The sequence below is a fragment of the Leptodactylus fuscus genome, unplaced genomic scaffold, assembly GCF_031893055.1.
Source record: "Leptodactylus fuscus isolate aLepFus1 unplaced genomic scaffold, aLepFus1.hap2 HAP2_SCAFFOLD_56, whole genome shotgun sequence".
NCBI lineage: Eukaryota > Metazoa > Chordata > Amphibia > Anura > Leptodactylidae > Leptodactylus > Leptodactylus fuscus.
The window spans coordinates 555,335-578,285 of record NW_027440589.1 but is presented as its reverse complement, the minus strand read 5'-3'; the positions used below and the strand labels follow the sequence as shown (position 1 = coordinate 578,285).

The following is a 22,951-nucleotide window of genomic DNA, read 5'->3' as shown; positions in this document are numbered from 1 at the left end:
CCTTTCTTACTTTCCAGGTGTTAGAACAATATTTCGTCTCCATGGTAAAGAGACAACATAATGTCATGTGTTCGCGACGTCTTGACAGATTCTTAATCCTATAATTCCGGAGTCTTTGAGATTCTTTTATTTGCAGGAAGTTTCCAAGGACTCGTGTTTATCGAGTATTTGCCCGTCATCTCCTTCTCTTGTATCAGACACGTTGCGATCGCTATTGATTGTCTTGTCAGATCATTGTCTTATTATTTCTGCTAAATATTTCCATCTTTCTATCGTCTTCCAGGATCTGCTGCCAACAGTTTACCTGAGATCCCGTCCCGGCAGTAGCAGCTCCTTATGGCCAACATTAGCGTCTTCTGGCTCCACGTAGGGGTGGAATTGGGACTAGACAAAGCAGCGAATCCTCCATAGAATAATCCTTATAATAATCCATATACTACTCCATATAATGTCATACACTGCTCAAAAACATAAAGGACCCCCCCCCCCCCCTCAATAATGTCTCCTGGATCTGAAGGAATGAAATCTTCTCATTGTTCGTCCTCTACAAAGGTGAATGTGATGACAACAAAATCCCACAAAAATCATCAATGGGAATCACATTTATTAACCCATAGAGGTCTGGATTAGGAGTCCCCTCCCCCCCCCCCCCCCCCACACACACACACTACAGGCTGATCCAACTGTGATGTAATGTCCATAAAACCTGTCAGTATGAGGCCGAGTAGTGTGTGTGACCTCCACGGGCCTGTATGACCTCCCTACAACACCTGGCCAAGCTCCTGATGAGGTTGTGGATGGTCTCCTGAGGGATCTCCTCCCAGACCTGGACTAAAGCATCTGACAACTCCTGGACAGTCAAATCAAATCAAACAAGCTTTATTGGCACGTCCGAATAGATATTTGGCATTGCCAAAGCTAGTAAAGTGTGTGTGTGTGTGGGGTAGTTGGATTCGGGTGGGTGAGTGGTGGGTATGGGGGGTGGTTTGGGGTATAACAGTCCGTGGAGTCTCATCTTCCTCTTAGTTGGTGACCGCTATATGGGGGGGTGGGGTTGGAGGTGGGGGGGGTGGGGTTGGAGGTGGGTGGGTGGGTGGGGGGGTTGGAGGTGGGGGTGGGGGTGGGGCGGGTGTATTGGGATAAATATAACAGTCCGTGGAGTCTCATCTTCCTCTTCGTTGGTGACTGCTATATGGGGGGGTGGGGTTGGAGGTGGGGGGTGGGGCGGGTGTATAGGGATAAATATAACAGTCCGTGGAGTCTCATCTTCCTCTTCGTTGGTGGCTGCTATATGGGGGGGTGGGGGTGGGGTGGGTGTATTGGGATAAATATAACAGTCCATGGAGTCTTATCTTCCTCTTATTTGGTGACAGCTGGACACGTATTGGGCAGCGATCTCCACAGTGGCCTCTTCTTCTCCCAGTAGGATGTAGAGTTTCCTCTTCTCCCAGTCTGGGATGTGGGCAGAGAGTCTTTGGTAGTAGACGGCCCTCACAGCTGAGTATTTGGTGCAGTGTAGCAGGAAGTGGGTCTGGTCTTCTAGGACCCCCTGGTCACAGTGCTGGCACAGTCTCTTCTCCCGTGGCTTGTACGTCTGTCTGTATCGCCCCGTCTCTATCTCTAGGTTGTGGGCGCTCAGTCTGTACCGGCTCAGGGTCTGTCTGTGCTTGGGGTGGCGTATTCTCTCCAGGTAGGTGGCCATGGTGTAGTCCCTTTGTAGGGATTGGTACACGGTGAGTTTCTTGGAGTTATTTATTTCGTTTCTCCATTCTTCAATGTACCGCTCTCTGTTTGCCTCTGTGGTCGCCTTTATTTCGGCCTTGGTTATCATCTGTTGGAGTTTTTGGTTTGGTGGTTGGCTGCTGTTTGGTTGGTGAGTGTCTGGTTTGCTCAGGTGGCTTAGCCATGCTTGGTGGTGGTAGGAGTCGCTCCCCTGGATGTGTGCCTGGAAAGCTAGCGCCCTCTTCTGTATGGTGAGCCATAGGGGGAGTCTGCCTAGCTCTGCCCTGCAGGCCATGTTGGTGGTGTTGCGATGGACATGGAGCAGGTATTTGCAGAACTCCAGGTGGAAGTTCTCTGTTGGGCTGGAATCCCACCTTGACTGGTCTGGGTAGGTGGCTGGGCCCCAAACCTCACTGCCATAGAGAAGGATCGGGGAGATGACTGCGTCAAATATCTTCATCCAGACCCTCACCGGTGGTTTGAGGTGGTACAGTTGTCTTCTGATGGCGTAGAAGGTTCTGCAGGCTTTTGCTTTCAGGGTTTCTATTGCTGCTTTGAAGCTTCCTGATTGGCTGAGCTCCAGCCCCAGGTAGGTGTAGCTGTTGGTTTTCTCCAGTGTGGAGCCGTTCAGTGTGAATTGTGAGGTGGTGGAGGCTTTATTGTGGCCCTTCTTCTGGAATACCATGACTTTGGTCTTCTTCTGGTTGATGGGTAGGGCCCATGTGGTGCTGAATTTTTCCAGCACTGACAGGCTTTCTTGGAGGTCTTTCTCGGTGGGGGCCAGGAGTAGGAGGTCATTGGCATACAGCAGGAACTTCACCTCTCGATTGTTCAGGGTGAGGCCTGGGGTTGGTGAGGCCTCCAGGGCTGTAGCCAGTTCATTGATATAGATGTTGAAGAGCGTTGGGCTCAGGCTACAGCCTTGTCTGACCCCTCAGGCCTGTTGGAAGTATGCTGTCCTTTTCCCATTCACCTTCACACTGCACTGGTTTCCGGTGTAGGAGCTCTTGATGACGTCGTACGTTCTTCCTCCTATTCCACTCTCTAAGAGTTTTAGGAGTAGGCCTGGGTGCCATACTGAGTCAAACAGATGGAATGAGACATGATGTCCCAGATGTGCTCCATCGGATTCAGGTCTGGGGAACAGGCGGCCAGTCCATAGCTTCAATGTCTTCATCTTGTAGGACCTACTGACACACTCCGGCCACATGACGTCTGGCATTGTCCTGCATTAGGAGGAACCCCGGGCCCCCACACCAGCATATGGTCTCACAAGGGGTCTGAGGGTCTCATCTCGGTACCTAATGGCAGTCAGGCGACCTCTGGTCAGCACATGGAGGGCCGTGTGGCCCCACACCATTACTGACCCACTGCCAGTCATGCTGAAGGATATTTCAGGCAGCAGATCGCTCTCCACAGCGTCTCCAGACTCGGTCACATGTGCTCAGTGTGAACCTGCTTTCATTTGTGAAGAGCACAGGGCGCCAGTGGCCAATCCTGGTGTTCTGTGGCCAATGCCAAGCATCCTGCACGGTGTAGGGCTGTGAGCACAACCCCCATCTGCGGACGTCGGGCCCTCAGACCATCCTCATGGAGTCGGTTTCTAACTGTTTGTGCAGACAGGCACATTTGTGGCCTGCTGGGCTCTGGCCGTGCTCCTCCTGTTCCTCCTTGCACAGTGGCGGAGGTAGCGGTCCTGCTGCTGGGTTGTTGCCATTCATTCAGATCTAGGAGGTGTTATTGGAGGGTGCCTTTAGTTTTTGGAGCAGTGTATAATCCTCCATTTAATTCTTAGAATAAAACCACCAGACCCCAAACTCCATTGTGTTGTCTTGTATAGTAGTGGTCTCCGCATATTGAGAGGAGACATCTTGTAGATCCTCCTAAGACCCCTGGGCCAGGGTACACCTGCATCCTCTTCGCCCCTCCTGGATTTCAGGGTATCCCCTATCCAATGCTTCAGATTAGTGGGGTTCCAACTACGAGAATGGGTTCCCCCCTGAACTGTATGTATTGGCGCCTGTGCAGACTCTTCTATGGAACTGCCGTAGACGATGGAGAGAAGCGGCTCAGCTGTGTCCGGACTGAATGACCCCTCCTCAGCCGCGGCTGTATTATACAGGGGTGCAGGCGGATAGGGGTGATGGGGTAAGTGACCCCTGTGGACAGACTTGTTTAGTTGGGGGGGGGGTATATAGATGGACGCCTACAGAAGTAATACACACACAATACTGGCTCCACTTGTATCCTCCTCCTGACTTACAGCCAGTATCCTAGTCCAGATCTGCAGCCACAGTTTGTAGCTTCAGTGCTGGAATCTCCCAACAATCTCATCTGCCACAAGATCTCCCGGAGTTTATTCCAGTCCATCTTTCTGGGCCGGTTACTTTGGGGTTACAGATTATTTACCTGCCCGGAGACGTCTAGAAATGTCTTAAGAAATGAGTGGCATTAGGTGATATAATACACAATGTGACATCCAGATCTACCCCATAGTATATATATCTATGTGTCGCCGCCTGCTGGCTGGGCTGTGAGTTACAGCTATTCATAAGATAAGATAAGATAAGAGATAAGATAATCCTTTAATAGTCCCACCATGGGGATACTCCGTGTTACAGCAGCAGATAATACAGTGATAGATTACAGGAGACATAAGCTCAGAGCAGATAGAAGATACCGGGAGTCAGAGCGGCTGCAGGAGACTCAGGACCATTTAGTTCTCTGTGCAGGGGCGAGAGCTGGACCTTGTGGTGGCCCTGTACTACAGATCACAGTGTCAGAGCTGGAGCTTGTGGTGCCCCCGTACTACAGATCACAGTGTCAGACACACAGTCCTGGGCTCTCACATACTGAGGGCGGGGTGTCAGGTAGTCTAGGATCCAGTAGGACAGGTGATGGTCCCTCCACCAAGGTCCAGCTTCTCCCTCAGTAGTCCCGGGCTCTCACATACTGAGGGCGGGGTGTCAGGTAGTCTAGGATCCAGTAGGACAGGTGATGGTCCCTCCACCAAGGTTCAGCTTCTCCCTCAGTAGTCCCGGGCTCTCACATACTGGGGGCGGGGTGTCAGGTAGTCTAGGATCCAGTAGGACAGGTGATGGTCCCTCCACCAAGGTCCAGCTTCTCCCTCAGTAGTCCTGGGCTCTCACATACTGAGGGCGGGGTGTCAGGTAGTCTAGGATCCAGTAGGACAGGTGATGGTCCCTCCACCAAGGTTCAGCTTCTCCCTCAGTAGTCCCGGGCTCTCACATACTGAGGGCGGGGTGTCAGGTAGTCTAGGATCCAGTAGGACAGGTGATGGTCCCTCCACCAAGGTTCAGCTTCTCCCTCAGTAGTCCCGGGCTCTCACATACTGAGGGCGGGGTGTCAGGTAGTCTAGGATCCAGTAGGACAGGTGATGGTCCCTCCACCAAGGCCCAGCTTCTCCCTCAGTAGTCCTGGGCTCTCACATACTGAGGGCGGGGTGTCAGGTAGTCTAGGATCCAGTAGGACAGGTGATGGTCCCTCCACCAAGGTCCAGCTTCTCCCTCAGTAGTCCTGGCTGATGGTGGTGAAAGCTCCGGAGACATCACAGGACATTATTCTCACAGTGTTCCCGGGATTCTCCAGGTGAGAGAGCTCTATGAAGAAGGTGGATGATGGCGGCATCTACCCCAATGCCCGGCCAATAGGCAAACTGGAGGGGTCCAGAGCAGAACGATGGCGTTGGGTTTTATTGTAATTCTGTCTTGGATCAATTTCATAACTATAATGGAGCCGACTTAAGAATGGACCAGCTGTCTCTATACAAGAAATGGGTCTCTCTGGTGTTGGCCCGCGGCACCACCCCCGCCCTGTGTATATATGGTGAGTATACGCTGCGCCGGGCAATATACGATGATTGAATTTGGAATGATCACAATAGTTAATATGCAATGAAGAATATTGGACACCACAAACAAACCTGTCACTCCATCACCAATGGTGGCCACTGATATGTAGTGTGGTCGGTTGGGTAATCCCTCGGTGAGCCCTACTGACTACTCTGTTGGTCACGTTGCCTCTTCCGACCTCTCACAGTCCCAGGCTCGCCGTTTCTGGATTATTGGCCGAGTCACGACTTGGTTTTGTTTCCGGACACCAGACCTTTCTTCACTGTGAGGTCTTCTCATGGTCAGGAGGGTTCTGTTAAAGGTACCTGCGGAATTGGGGTAGTCTCGTGAACCCGCACTCCCTGGAGGGGCCCTTGGTAACATCCAGACGTTTTCAGACAGGGGACCCTTGTACCTTAGATGGGTCAGAGCAGACTCTGAGAAGGTACTGTATGTGCGGGGCAGGGGGAGTTTAGGGTTATCTGGGGCTGACACGTCTTCTTTACGGGGAACTTTGCAGGATTGTTGCAGGGTTTGCCACAGCCACAGCTTTTGTTCCAATGTGTACACGTCTCTAAGCACGGCGGTGACTTTATCCATCCTGTCCAGGAGGTCGGTGACTGCTGTAGGTAGGTGCTCCATGGCCAGAGCAGAAGAACAGAGAGGTCCAGGGCTGCTGGGTGATGCCACATCTTCATGGAGGCTTTCAGAGCGATTAGATAGGACAGTCCTGGAGCGGACACAGAGCGACACAGGGGAAGTTCTCGATGGACCAGAATCCAAACCTTCAAATCTCACCGTGTGACGATACTAGAAAGGGAAGAAGAAGAAAAAACATCCTGAGATGTCGCAACGATCAATTCTAAAGTATTTGTAGAAGGCGCCTACGTGTAGTCCGTTTGGAGCCTGGCACCTGTGCGGCCATCTGAACAGTGACCAACGATGCCAGGCGAATTCTAGAAGGTTGGAAACAACACAAAGGCTCACATGTGAACAACAACCCTAATCCCTTATCAGGAGGTCTTTGGCCTCTAAAGGGAGTCTGTCATTGGATCCAGTGATTCGTAGCTAAGCGTATATTTGTATGGCCTTTACAGAGACGATTCCGGACAGACCTTGTTTTGCAATGACAGATGGAGGGTTATCCAATGACAGATGGAGGGTTATCCAATGATGACAGATGGAGGGTTATCCAATGACAGATGGAGGGTTAGCCAATGACAGATGGAGGGTTATCCAATGACAGATGGAGGGTTATCCAATGATGACAGATGGAGGGTCATCCAATGACAGATGGAGGGTTATCCAATGATGACAGATGGAGGGTTATCCAATGACAGATGGAGGGTTATCCAATGATGACAGATGGAGGGTTATCCAATGATGACAGATGGAGGGTTATCCAATGATGACAGATGGAGGGTTATCCAATGACAGATGGAGGGTTAGCCAATGACAGATGGAGGGTTAGCCAATGATGACAGATGGAGGGTTATCCAATGATGACAGATGGAGGGTTATCCAATGATGACAGATGGAGGGTTATCCAATGATGACAGATGGAGGGTTATCCAATGATGACAGATGGAGGGTTATCCAATGATGACAGATGGAGGGTTATCCAATGATGACAGATGGAGGGTTATCCAATGACAGATGGAGGGTTATCCAATGATGACAGATGGAGGGTTATCCAATGATGACAGATGGAGGGTCATCCAATGACAGATGGAGGGTTATCCAATGATGACAGATGGAGGGTTATCCAATGACAGATGGAGGGTTATCCAATGATGACAGATGGAGGGTTATCCAATGATGACAGATGGAGGGTTATCCAATGATGACAGATGGAGGGTTATCCAATGACAGATGGAGGGTTAGCCAATGACAGATGGAGGGTTAGCCAATGATGACAGATGGAGGGTTATCCAATGATGACAGATGGAGGGTTATCCAATGATGACAGATGGAGGGTTATCCAATGATGACAGATGGAGGGTTATCCAATGATGACAGATGGAGGGTTATCCAATGATGACAGATGGAGGGTTATCCAATGATGACAGATGGAGGGTTATCCAATGATGACAGATGGAGGGTTATCCAATGACAGATGGAGGGTTATCCAATGATGACAGATGGAGGGTTATCCAATGACAGATGGAGGGTTAGCCAATGATGACAGATGGAGGGTTATCCAATGATGACAGATGGAGGGTTATCCAATGATGACAGATGGAGGGTTATCCAATGATGACAGATGGAGGGTTATCCAATGATGACAGATGGAGGGTTATCCAATGACAGATGGAGGGTTATCCAATGATGACAGATGGAGGGTTATCCAATGATGACAGATGGAGGGTCATCCAATGACAGATGGAGGGTTATCCAATGACAGATGGAGGGTTATCCAATGACAGATGGAGGGTTATCCAATGACAGATGGAGGGTTATCCAATGACATATGGAGGGTTATCCAATGATGACAGATGGAGGGTTATCCAATGATGACAGATGGAGGGTTATCCAATGATGACAGATGGAGGGTTATCCAATGATGACAGATGGAGGGTTATCCAATGATGACAGATGGAGGGTTATCCAATGACAGATGGAGGGTTATCCAATGATGACAGATGGAGGGTTATCCAATGACAGATGGAGGGTTATCCAATGACAGATGGAGGGTTATCCAATGACAGATGGAGGGTTATCCAATGACAGATGGAGGGTTAGCCAATGATGACAGATGGAGGGTTATCCAATGATGACAGATGGAGGGTCATCCAATGACAGATGGAGGGTTATCCAATGACAGATGGAGGGTTATCCAATGATGACAGATGGAGGGTTATCCAATGATGACAGATGGAGGGTTATCCAATGATGACAGATGGAGGGTTATCCAATGATGACAGATGGAGGGTTATCCAATGACAGATGGAGGGTTAGCCAATGATGACGGAGGGTTAGCCAATGACAGATGGAGGGTTATCCAATGACATATGGAGGGTTATCCAATGATGACAGATGGAGGGTTATCCAATGATGACAGATGGAGGGTTATCCAATGATGACAGATGGAGGGTTATCCAATGATGACAGATGGAGGGTTATCCAATGACAGATGGAGGGTTATCCAATGACATATGGAGGGTTATCCAATGATGACAGATGGAGGGTTATCCAATGATGACAGATGGAGGGTTATCCAATGACAGATGGAGGGTTATCCAATGACAGATGGAGGGTTATCCAATGATGACAGATGGAGGGTTATCCAATGATGACAGATGGAGGGTTATCCAATGACAGATGGAGGGTTAGCCAATGATGACAGATGGAGGGTTATCCAATGATGACAGATGGAGGGTTATCCAATGATGACAGATGGAGGGTCATCCAATGACAGATGGAGGGTTATCCAATGACAGATGGAGGGTTAGCCAATGATGACAGATGGAGGGTTATCCAATGACAGATGGAGGGTTATCCAATGATGACAGATGGAGGGTTATCCAATGACAGATGGAGGGTTATCCAATGATGACAGATGGAGGGTTATCCAATGATGACAGATGGAGGGTCATCCAATGACAGATGGAGGGTTATCCAATGACAGATGGAGGGTTAGCCAATGACATATGGAGGGTTATCCAATGACAGATGGAGGGTTAGCCAATGATGACGGAGGGTTAGCCAATGACAGATGGAGGGTTATCCAATGACATATGGAGGGTTATCCAATGATGACAGATGGAGGGTTATCCAATGATGACAGATGGAGGGTTATCCAATGATGACAGATGGAGGGTTATCCAATGATGACAGATGGAGGGTTATCCAATGACAGATGGAGGGTTATCCAATGACATATGGAGGGTTATCCAATGATGACAGATGGAGGGTTATCCAATGATGACAGATGGAGGGTTATCCAATGACAGATGGAGGGTTATCCAATGATGACAGATGGAGGGTTATCCAATGATGACAGATGGAGGGTCATCCAATGACAGATGGAGGGTTATCCAATGACAGATGGAGGGTTAGCCAATGATGACGGAGGGTTAGCCAATGACAGATGGAGGGTTATCCAATGACATATGGAGGGTTATCCAATGATGACAGATGGAGGGTTATCCAATGATGACAGATGGAGGGTTATCCAATGATGACAGATGGAGGGTTATCCAATGATGACAGATGGAGGGTTATCCAATGACAGATGGAGGGTTATCCAATGACATATGGAGGGTTATCCAATGATGACAGATGGAGGGTTATCCAATGATGACAGATGGAGGGTTATCCAATGACAGATGGAGGGTTATCCAATGATGACAGATGGAGGGTTATCCAATGATGACAGATGGAGGGTTATCCAATGACAGATGGAGGGTTATCCAATGATGACGGAGGGTTAGCCAATGACAGATGGAGGGTTATCCAATGACAGATGGAGGGTTATCCAATGATGACAGAGGGTTAGCCAATGACATATGGAGGGTTATCCAATGATGACAGATGGAGGGTTATCCAATAACATATGGAGGGTTAGCCACTGACAGATCATTGGGGGGCACGACATGGCGGTAATACAAGAGGAGCGTCCGTTACCTCCTTCACTTTGCTGACTCCTAGCCATAACTTCAACCTTTTGACAAGAAAATCGATCATCTCGTGGTCCTGCGGCTCCAAGGCCTGGTGATAGTGGTCAGCGCGGATACTACGATGGACGCTGAGTATCAAACTGTATAATAGCCCCCGGCACAGAACAGACAGCACCGACCCAAGGCACAGCCACACCAAAGGGAGGCGCTCTAGTATATACTGGAGATCAACATCATGACGTAGGGTACGAAGGAAGACCATAGGACCACCCATATAGGACACCTAAATGGAGACACATATTTATATTATATATACAGTATACACACACATATATATATACAGTATACACACACACATATATATATATACAGTATACACACACACATATATATATATATATATATATATACAGTATACACACACACACTCACATATATATATATATATATATATATATATATATATATATATATATATATACAGTATACACACACATATATAGCTCACACATCTTGCACTAGGCCCAGTGCATATATTGGGACACTGCACTGTATATATATTAACCATACATTTACATACTGCACCACATACACATTGACCACTTACATCAATGATTTGAGCCTGACATGGCGGTGGGATCCGCCCTTATAGGACATTTCTATGTGCAGACACATCTTGTGCACAGGAGACGGACTGCAGATATATAAGACACAATCACTTACCGCACGGACACAATGAAGGAGTGCGAGGAATAAGATGGTGATATATAAGAGACATCCCAGTATATCCCACTTCAACTTCTGAAACGTCTTTCCAAATATCGACCATCTCCGTACAAAGCGCAATTGTTGAGAAGCCTTGAAAAAGCAGAGACCGTGTGTGAACATGTATGATCACATATATACATGTATGAACACGTATGAACACATATATACATGTATGAACACGTATGAACACATATATACATGTATGAACACGTATGATCACATATATACATGTATGAACACATATGAACACATATATACATGTATGAACATGACTTTGTCTGTCCCACTATTTGTATAATGTGTCTACGACCTTATATCCCAGTATGGACCTTATATCCCAGTATGGACCTTATATCCCAGTATGGATCTTATATCCCAGTATGGATTTTATATCCCAGTATGGACCTTATATCCCAGTATGGATCTTATATCCCAGTATGGACATTATATCCCAGTATGGATCTTATATCCCAGTATGGACATTATATCCCAGTATGGACCTTATATCCCAGTATGGACCTTATATCCCAGTATGGACACTATATCCCAGTATGGACACTATATCCCAGTATGGACCTTATATCCCAGCATGGACATTATATCCCAGCATGGACATTATACCCCAGTATGGACCTTATATCCCAGTATGGACCTTATATCCCAGTATGGACATTATATCCCAGTATGAACCTTATATCCCAGTATGGACATTATATCCCAGTATGGACACTATATCCCAGTATGGACACTATATCCCAGTATGGACCTTATATCCCAGTATGGGCATTATATCCCAGTATGGGCATTATATCCCAGTATGGACACTATATCCCAGTATGGACACTATATCCCAGTATGGACACTATATCCCAGTATGGACCTTATATCCCAGTATGGGCATTATATCCCAGTATGGACACTATATCCCAGTATGGACACTATATCCCAATATGGACACTATATCCCAGTATGGACCTTATATCCCAGTATGGGCATTATATCCCAGTATGGACCTTATATCCCAGTATGGACCTTATATCCCAGTATGGATCTTATATCCCAGTATGGACCTTATATCCCAGCATGGACATTATATCCCAGTATGGACCTTATATCCCAGTATGGACATTATATCCCAGTATGGACCTTATATCCCAGTATGGACATTATATTCCAGTATGGATCTTATATCCCAGTATGGACCTTATATCCCAGTATGGACATTATATTCCAGTATGGATCTTATATCCCAGTATGGATTTTATATCCCAGTATGGACCTTATATCCCAGTATGGACACTATATCCCAGTATGGACACTATATCCCAGTATGGACACTATATCCCAGTATGGACCTTATATCCCAGCATGGACATTATATCCCAGTATGGACCTTATATCCCAGTATGGACATTATATCCCAGTATGGACCTTATATCCCAGTATGGACACTATATCCCAGTATGGACACTATATCCCAGTATGGACACTATATCCCAGTATGGACCTTATATCCCAGTATGGACCTTATATCCCAGTATGGACACTATATCCCAGTATGGACACTATATCCCAGTATGGACCTTATATCCCAGTATGGACACTATATCCCAGTATGGACACTATATCCCAGTATGGACACTATATCCCAGTATGGACCTTATATCCCAGTATGGACATTATATTCCAGTATGGACACTATATCCCAGTATGGACACTATATCCCAGTATGGACCTTATATCCCAGTATGGACCTTATATCCCAGTATGGATTTTATATCCCAGTATGGACCTTATATCCCAGTATGGACACTATATCCCAGTATGGACACTATATCCCAGTATGGACACTATATCCCAGTATGGACCTTATATCCCAGCATGGACATTATATCCCAGTATGGACCTTATATCCCAGTATGGACATTATATCCCAGTATGGACCTTATATCCCAGTATGGACACTATATCCCAGTATGGACACTATATCCCAGTATGGACCTTATATCCCAGTATGGACCTTATATCCCAGTATGGGCATTATATCCCAGTATGGACACTATATCCCAGTATGGACACTATATCCCAGTATGGACCTTATATCCCAGTATGGATCTTATATCCCAGTATGGACCTTATATCCCAGCATGGACCTTATATCCCAGTATGGATCTTATATCCCAGTATGGACCTTATATCCCAGCATGGACCTTATATCCCAGTATGGATCTTATATCCCAGTATGGACCTTATATCCCAGTATGGACATTATATCCCAGTATGAACCTTATATCCCAGTATGGACCTTATATCCCAGTATGGACACTATATCCCAGTATGGACACTATATCCCAGTATGGACCTTATATCCCAGTATGGACATTATATCCCAGTATGGACCTTATATCCCAGTATGGATCTTATATCCCAGTATGGACCTTATATCCCAGTATGGACATTATATCCCAGTATGGACATTATAACAAACCTTCATCATCATCAGAAACAGCAGAGCCGCAGACAGCGCAGCCTGTGTCCAGGACAGCTCTGCTACATCATATAGGCTGATGAAGGCCCCCGGTTCGGCATGATATTGGTCCATCACATTCTTCACTAGCCAAGTCCTGCTGAGATGCAGAAATCCGGTGGCGGCAGACGTCAGCCCTATAACAAGTCGTGTCCAGTCTGGAGAGTAAGACGAGGTCGTGGTGCAGAAATCCTTCAGGGCCGCCAACTCCAGGCAGAGGAAGCAAATGGCGGCAATGAGTAGGGACGACTGGTGGAAGATGGAAACTGACCGGTCAACCATCATGGTGGCCATAGGTAAGCAAACATTCAGGATCTCAGTAGAGATACTCACAGCAAGGAACATGGGCAGGTCCAGACCATGTGTGACCGTGGAGAGGTGGAAGGGGAGGACGGTCAGTCGGGAGGCCACAAGGCCGAGAGGTGAGAGATTGAGTTGCAGGAGGGTGGAGATGTGAAGGCCGACGTCCATCTGGTACTGGCTGATCTCCACTTCTAAGACACTGCCAGTTACAGGAAAGGGAGTTACAATCTCAAAAACAGCAATTTATTTTACCTTGATTATGTTTCAGATGGATTTTGTGGTGGCAGGGATCCTAAGAGGAGATCTGTCAGCATAATATGGTCCCACCCATTAATAGCCGAAACAGATCAAACTAACCTGGTACCGCCCGGCCCATAGGAGGCTAAAAGAGTGGCCCGGCGCTTATAGGTCCATCATAGGTCCATCATAGGTCCATTATAGGTCCATTATAGGTCCATTATACTCATGGTAAGAGCAGATTCTCCATCACAACAGACAAATGAGCTCTTCTTACCCATCTCCCAAATGGCTTTGGCCAAGTGTGCATGTGTTATCAATAGAGAGACGGGATAAGCTGTGGTCAGACTCCTCTGGTGCTGGGCTATCTACTGTAGCACCAAAGGATTGGGCAGATTGGATTTCTACATGACTTTCTTTTCATCGACATCCGTCCAGGGAGTCAGACCACACCAATACCCATAAGACAGCCGCCATCTTTCCTCTCATACATGGACACCTTACTTATATCTTCTCAGTTTGTGGTCCCTGAAACAACTTTCAGATGGTTTCCAGCAACAAGACCAGTTTCTGCTAGGGCTGCAGTAAATTGGGTAGGATTTTCCAAACCAGAAGCTTTTCCTTCCATGTCATTGTCTACCTCTTATCTGTCCAGCTGATGTTCTTCAGGGTTTGGAGGATTTCCTTCGTAGCTTCCATGGTGTTGCCCAATGAGTGACAGGAACCCTCGGGGCACCTAGAGGTTAGAGTGCACAGTTACATTACCATGTAGATATCGCTCATTGGCTTTGTCTTAGTGACCACCATGTCAGTAGATGTTGTTTGAGGACTCGCTCCCCATCCCACATATTAATATTCTAGGTGGACTGGTGGTTGCCCAATAAGTGCTGGGCTCCTCCATATACCTAGAGGTTATAGTGCAGTGTATATGGACGGAGCGGTATACCCACACCGGCTCACTATAACATTCCAATGTGTAAATGGGCGATCACACCGAGGATTAGTCTAACCCAATCCACCAGTGACGTGGTTGGTGCAGGCGCTGGTCTACGTGGTCTCTTATATTTCATTGGTTGATACTAGTTATTACTTGTGTATTGCTTGACTGTAATGCTGCAAACTCTACATGTACAGGGAGGAGATCTCATAGGTCTCCCCCATATACACAATAATGTCAGAAGATTGACCTACCTCACCGAGTCACGTGGGACATTTAGCCCTAACGTCAGATTGTTGCACAGATCTGTTGGGAGGAATTTTACCGCCTGAGATGGGACTGAGGTGGGAAACAAACCTGAAAGATATGGCGAAGAAAGGTAAAATCTAAAATGAAATGGATATTTGTAAGCTCTAAGGTCGGACTGGAATGGACCTCACCAGAAGTATATCGGCAAAGACGTGGCGATCCCACCAAGGTCAGACGAGGATCGTTGTACAAGTGAGCAGGTAGTGAAGCTTCCAGCCAGTGCCACAGATCAGGAACACTACGAGTCCAATCATACAGTCAGATTATATCCGCGCCTGGTGAGATCGTCCCCTCTAGTATATAGTGAGGGCTCCTACCTCCGCATTGTAGTAAAGCCAACCTCGGCCCCGCGGCTCCCCGTGATAGATCTCCTAATGGCGGAGTGAAGTAGTCGGATGTTGGTGATATGTGACGCGCCTTGAAAACTCATCATGAGGACCAGAAGGAGGAAAATCACATAACCTGTAGAGCTCTGAAGAGGAAGAAGAGGAAGAAACCTTCATCACCTGCAGCTTCAGCCAACCAGAGGTGGAAGATACCACCAATGACCATGGACAATATCTGGCTGGTGGCTGGCAGAGAATGCGAGCGCTCGGCCTGATCATCGGCCATCATTTCATTCAGATTCACTATTTGTTTTTTATACTAATCCCCCCCATCCCATCGCCTCATTGTCATGTCACAGCCAAGCGACGTCCATGGCCATTGATCACCTCCATTTATTTATTTATTAGTTTTAGGTCATTTTAGGAAAAAAAATAAAACGAAATAAAGCCCAAGTTTTAGAAACACAAAGGATGTTGTTTGTAAGTGAGATTTTGGGATTCTCACCCTGATCAAGGTCTTCAGTGCTCGCACTCGCCGGGCTTCTTCTTTAGCCTGGAGGAGGCTGAAACCTCCCGGAGCTCGCACTTTATGGGATTGATCTGATATCTTCTTAACCAGCGGCTCCTCCACCAACCCCAACCCTTCACTGAGAACTGGGGGGCAACGTAGGGAGTAGTAGAGTGACAGCAACACCACCTGTAAGGTGCAAACACGTGCCGTTATGGGGCACATTCGCGGCACTAGATTTGGTCATATAACAATGGAGGATGTTCTTTGACTCCATTTTATTGTAGATGTGTCATTTTAGTCTGTATTGTCGTCTTACCCGAAGAGGTTCCAGCAATACGGCAGACGTAAGCGCGGCACACGTGCAAGAAATCAGCCATAGTAAGAATCCGTGCTCAGCAAGTGACGACACGTACAGAACCGTGACCACCGTGCAGACGCCGATTATCACCAGAGACACCGCGTAAACCACCCACAACATGCCCGAAGGGAAGAGCCATCCAAGGGGCGTCCACCGAATACCTGGGGCAAAGAGTCTGAAACCTTAGACTTTACCCAATGGAAATGGTTTTTACCATAGTCATAGTTACAATAAGAGCAGTGAGACTACGGAGCGCAACGCAGACAACGTACACAAGATCACAAGCTGTCCATACAAGTGTAGTTTAGGATGTTCTTCCAGAGATTTATTCCAATATTTGGGATTGGGAAATAATTTTTATCCTGATGGGGCAATGGGCGAGAGCCTTAGGCTGCATTCACACGGAGTAAACGCTGGCGTTTTTTGTGTGTTTTTTGCACATAGCGCCGCGTTTACGCCGCGTAGCGCCGCGTTAACGCCGCGTATACGCCGCGTTAACGCCGCGCTATTTAGCGGTGGCGTTGCCCGGCGTTAACGCGGCGTATACGCGGCGTTAACGCGGCGCTACGTGGCGTAAACGCGGCGCTATGTGCAAAAAACACACAAAAAACGCCTGGCGTTACTCTGTGTGAATACAGCCTTATGGTGTTTTGTACCTTCCTCAGGATTGAAGTTGTAGGGCTGTAGCCCGGACTTGGGCCTCAGTCTCTCAGTCGCTATGTGTTACCGTGTTACGATGAAGAAACAACCAAAGAAGCTTTCACTTACCAATACGCGTATGAAATGGAGAGGGAGAAGCAGATGACATGTCCCAGCAGTCTTGTAGCTCAGCGTCACTACTGGTCCCATTAGAAACTGAAGACGAAGACAATGAGCCCCTCCTGGCTACATATTGGTCACTGCTAGACCAGCATGCTGGCCCGTACATACGTGTATTCTCAGATATGTGGCCGTATCCACCATCAGTACTGCAAAAACAAGCCACGGACCATGAGGACAAAAGTATTTCTGGTCAGTGTGGGAACCAGAGAGCCGGCAAATGTTCTGATCCCAACACTTGTACATGTGACTCTCAGCAGCTGATAATGTACCAAAGTGTCACACGGACAACATTTCACCTAGTGGTGGGTCATGGCATGACAATGGCAAAAAGACTGAACAATAATAATATCATCCCAGTCTGTTACCTGGGAGATCTCAGATCTGGATCAGACGAAAACCTCCCGCTGTCCGACTCACTCGACCTCCACTCAGAAATGTCACCAGCAATGGACTGCAGTAAATTCTCTTCTGGAAAACGTGGACAGAAATACATTAATGGATAAAATACGACCTTACCTTAAGGAAATGCAACCAAAATACCAAGAATGTCAGGACGCTGTGTAAAGCAAACAAGAAGGTAAAGATTGGGAAAGCTCATCTAACCAGAGGATCTTCCCAAGAGATCGGAGATCACATATCAGAAGGTGAAAGTTACACAAGAGATGAGAGATCACATATCAGAAGGTGAAAGTTACACAAGAGAACAGAGATCACCTATCAGAAGGTGAAAGTTACACAAGAGAACATAGATCACATATCAGAAGGTGAAAGTTACACAAGAGAACATAGATCACATATCAGAAGGTGAAAGTTACACAAGAGAACAGAGATCACCTATCAGAAGGTGAAAGTTACACAAGAGAACATAGATCACCTATCAGAAGGTGAAAGTTACACAAGAGAACAGAGATCACATATCAGAAGGTGAAAGTTACACAAGAGAACAGAGATCACATATCAGAAGGTGAAAGTTACACAAGAGAACATAGATCACCTATCAGAAGGTGAAAGTTACACAAGAGATCAGAGATCACATATCAGAAGGTGAAAGTTACACAAGAGAACATAGATCACCTATCAGAAGGTGAAAGTTACACAAGAGAACATAGATCACATATCAGAAGGTGAAAGTTACACAAGAGATTATGATGTGAGGAATCCTGGGATTATCGGTCAGCATGTCCACAATCTTGGTTTCTTACTCACATTTTGGTGACTTTTATGCCCCGGCTAAGGCATTTTGGAGAGGCCAGGACTTCTTTGCATATTCTTGTCCTGTGTCAGGCTGGGCAGCGCTCAGCACACATTCACATTACCTTTCCTTCTAGCTCTAGATACCTGATAGTGTGAAGAGTGGACTGCAGCTCGAGCTCTGTGATAGGGATAACGGATCGTCACCAGAGCTGCAGGATGACTGGACACCGCACTGACCGGCCCTTTCCTCTGTACACAAGGGCAGTGCGATGCTAAAACTGGACTCCAAAGGAATATCATAGTGGATGTCATACAAACTATCAGAAGACGACATCCAGACGGGCGCGGAGCTGGGGGCGGAACAGGACGAATGACTTAGTAATTTATAAGAAGTTGATAGACAGTACAAGATGTTATAGACATAAAGGTCACATTGTATTCTAAGAGCAAAGAATATAAAAATATGGCAACTCCTCAACTAACACTGTGCTGCTCGTGTATTACACCTCTCCCCCCAATTCTTCATCGCCCGCCCCCCTCTGCTAAACCCTTCACTGGTTACCCATCAGCCAGAGCAGAGAGGCCAAAATACTAACACTGACATACAAAGCCACAACTTGTCCCCTCCATATGTCTCTGACCTCATCCTCACCTGTCCTCTCCATATGTCTCTGACCTCATCCTCACCTGTCCCCTCCATATATCTCTGACCTCATCCTCACCTGTCCCCTCCATATATCTCTGACCTCATCCTCACCTGTCCCCTCCATATGTCTCTGACCTCATCCTCACCTGTCCCCTCCATATATCTCTGACCTCATCCTCACCTGTCCCCTCCATATATCTCTGACCTCATCCTCACCTGTCCCCTCCATATATCTCTGACCTCATCCTCACCTGTCCTCTCCATATATCTCTGACTTCATCCTCACCTGTCCCCTCCATATATCTCTGACCTCATCCTCACCTGTCCCCTCCATATATCTCTGACCTCATCCTCACCTGTCCCCTCCATATATCTCTGACCTCATCCTCACCTGTCCTCTCCATATATCTCTGACTTCATCCTCACCTGTCCCCTCCATATATCTCTGACCTCATCCTCACCTGTCCCCTCCATATATCTCTGACCTCATCCTCACCTGTCCTCTCCATATATCTCTGACCTCATCCTCACCTGTCCCCTCCATATATCTCTGACCTCATCCTCACCTGTCCTCTCCATATATCTCTGACCTCATCCTCACCTGTCCCCTCCATATATCTCTGACCTCATCCTCACCTGTCCCCTCCATATATCTCTGACCTCATCCTCACCTGTCCCCTCCATATGTCTCTGACCTCATCCTCACCTGTCCCCTCCATATATCTCTGACCTCATCCTCACCTGTCCTCTCCATATATCTCTGACCTCATCCTCACCTGTCCCCTCCATATATCTCTGACCTCATCCTCACCTGTCCCCTCCATATATCTCTGACCTCATCCTCACCTGTCCCCTCCATATATCTCTGACCTCATCCTCACCTGTCCCCTCCATATATCTCTGACCTCATCCTCACCTGTCCCCTCCATATATCTCTGACCTCATCCTCACCTGTCCCCTCCATATATCTCTGACCTCATCCTCACCTGTCCCCTCCATATATCTCTGACCTCATCCTCACCTGTCCTCTCCATATATCTCTGACCTCATCCTCACCTGTCCCCTCCATATATCTCTGACCTCATCCTCACCTGTCCCCTCCATATCTCTCTGACCTCATCCTCACCTGTCCCCTCCATATATCTCTGACCTCATCCTCACCTGTCCCCTCCATATATCTCTGACCTCATCCTCACCTGTCCCCTCCATATATCTCTGACCTCATCCTCACCTGTCCCCTCCATATATCTCTGACCTCATCCTCACCTGTCCCCTCCATATCTCTCTGACCTCATCCTCACCTGTCCCCTCCATATATCTCTGACCTCATCCTCACCTGTCCTCTCCATATATCTCTGACCTCATCCTCACCTGTCCTCTCCATATATCTCTGACCTCATCCTCACCTGTCCTCTCCATATATCTCTGACCTCATCCTCACCTGTCCCCTCCATATATCTCTGACCTCATCCTCACCTGTCCCCTCCATATATCTCTGACCTCATCCTCACCTGTCCTCTCCATATATCTCTGACCTCATCCTCACCTGTCCCCTCCATATATCTCTGACCTCATCCTCACCTGTCCCCTCCATATATCTCTGACCTCATCCTCACCTGTCCCCTCCATATATCTCTGACCTCATCCTCACCTGTCCCCTCCATATATCTCTGACCTCATCCTCACCTGTCCTCTCCATATATCTCTGACCTCATCCTCACCTGTCCCCTCCATATATCTCTGACCTCATCCACAACCTGTCCCCTCCATATATCTCTGACCTCATCCACACCTGTCCCCTCTATATATCTCTGACCTCATCCTCACCTGTCCCCTCCATATATCTCTGACCTCACCCTCACCTGTCTCCTCCATATATCTCTGACCTCATCCTCACCTGTCCCCTCCATATATCTCTGACCTCATCCTCACCTGTCCCCTCCATATATCTCTGACCTCATCCTCACCTGTCCCCTCCATATATCTCTGACCTCATCCTCACCTGTCCTCTCCATATATCTCTGACCTCATCCTCACCTGTCCCCTCCATATATCTCTGACCTCATCCGCACCTGTCCCCTCCATATATCTCTGACCTCATCCACAACCTGTCCCCTCCATATATCTCTGACCTCATCCACACCTGTCCCCTCTATATATCTCTGACCTCATCCTCACCTGTCCCCTCCATATATCTCTGACCTCACCCTCACCTGTCTCCTCCATATATCTCTGACCTCATCCTCACCTGTCCCCTCCATATATCTCTGACCTCATCCTCACCTGTCCCCTCCATATATCTCTGACCTCATCCTCACCTGTCCCCTCCATATATCTCTGACCTCATCCTCACCTGTCCCCTCCATATATCTCTGACCTCATCCTCACCTGTCCCCTCCATATATCTCTGACCTCATCCTCACCTGTCTCCTCCATATATCTCTGACCTCACCTGTCCCCTCCATATATCTCTGACCTCATCCTCACCTGTCCCCTCCATATATCTCTGACCTCATCCTCACCTGTCCCCTCCATATATCTCTGACCTCATCCTCACCTGTCCTCTCCATATATCTCTGACCTCATCCTCACCTGTCCCCTCCATATATCTCTGACCTCATCCGCACCTGTCCCCTCCATATATCTCTGACCTCATCCACAACCTGTCCCCTCCATATATCTCTGACCTCATCCACACCTGTCCCCTCTATATATCTCTGACCTCATCCTCACCTGTCCCCTCCATATATCTCTGACCTCACCCTCACCTGTCTCCTCCATATATCTCTGACCTCATCCTCACCTGTCCCCTCCATATATCTCTGACCTCATCCTCACCTGTCCCCTCCATATATCTCTGACCTCATCCTCACCTGTCCTCTCCATATATCTCTGACCTCATCCTCACCTGTCCCCTCCATATATCTCTGACCTCATCCTCACCTGTCCCCTCCATATATCTCTGACCTCATCCTCACCTGTCCCCTCCATATATCTCTGACCTCATCCTCACCTGTCCTCTCCATATATCTCTGACCTCACCCTCACCTGTCTCCTCCATATATCTCTGACCTCATCCTCACCTGTCCCCTCCATATATCTCTGACCTCATCCTCACCTGTCCCCTCCATATATCTCTGACCTCATCCTCACCTGTCTCCTCCATATATCTCTGACCTCACCTGTCCCCTCCATATATCTCTGACCTCATCCTCACCTGTCCCCTCCATATATCTCTGACCTCATCCTCACCTGTCCCCTCCATATATCTCTGACCTCATCCTCACCTGTCCTCTCCATATATCTCTGACCTCATCCTCACCTGTCCCCTCCATATATCTCTGACCTCATCCGCACCTGTCCCCTCCATATATCTCTGACCTCATCCACAACCTGTCCCCTCCATATATCTCTGACCTCATCCACACCTGTCCCCTCTATATATCTCTGACCTCATCCTCACCTGTCCCCTCCATATATCTCTGACCTCACCCTCACCTGTCCCCTCCATATATCTCTGACCTCATCCTCACCTGTCCCCTCCATATATCTCTGACCTCATCCTCACCTGTCCCCTCCATATATCTCTGACCTCATCCTCACCTGTCCCCTCCATATATCTCTGACCTCATCCTCACCTGTCCCCTCCATATATCTCTGACCTCATCCTCACCTGTCTCCTCCATATATCTCTGACCTCACCTGTCCCCTCCATATATCTCTGACCTCATCCTCACCTGTCCCCTCCATATATCACTTGTATTACAGGGTATCCCTCCTGCCTAAGCAGGAAGGAATAGAAAAAAGCTCCGCAACTCTCC

The 22,951-nt window shown here is 47.7% G+C and overlaps 1 protein-coding gene across 1 annotated transcript in view; it reads right to left on the bottom strand.

Annotated features, from left to right (window-relative positions):
- Window positions 1–5,753: 5,753 nt before the first annotated feature.
- The window catches only part of LOC142188585 (polycystin-1-like), a 124,642-nt gene continuing 107,444 nt past the window's right edge, over window positions 5,754–22,951 (bottom strand). Inside the window, exons 36-49 of the mRNA XM_075261877.1 lie at window positions 18,629–18,834; window positions 17,656–17,758; window positions 17,237–17,436; window positions 16,427–16,629; window positions 16,105–16,296; window positions 15,591–15,745; window positions 15,405–15,511; window positions 15,219–15,321; window positions 14,668–14,763; window positions 13,821–13,989; window positions 13,449–13,736; window positions 10,916–11,050; window positions 10,200–10,475; window positions 5,754–6,383 (exon numbers count right to left, since the gene is read on the bottom strand). Coding sequence (XP_075117978.1) covers window positions 5,754–6,383; window positions 10,200–10,475; window positions 10,916–11,050; window positions 13,449–13,736; window positions 13,821–13,989; window positions 14,668–14,763; window positions 15,219–15,321; window positions 15,405–15,511; window positions 15,591–15,745; window positions 16,105–16,296; window positions 16,427–16,629; window positions 17,237–17,436; window positions 17,656–17,758; window positions 18,629–18,834 — 2,863 coding nt within the window. The remainder of the gene's footprint in view (window positions 6,384–10,199; window positions 10,476–10,915; window positions 11,051–13,448; window positions 13,737–13,820; window positions 13,990–14,667; window positions 14,764–15,218; window positions 15,322–15,404; window positions 15,512–15,590; window positions 15,746–16,104; window positions 16,297–16,426; window positions 16,630–17,236; window positions 17,437–17,655; window positions 17,759–18,628; window positions 18,835–22,951) is intronic.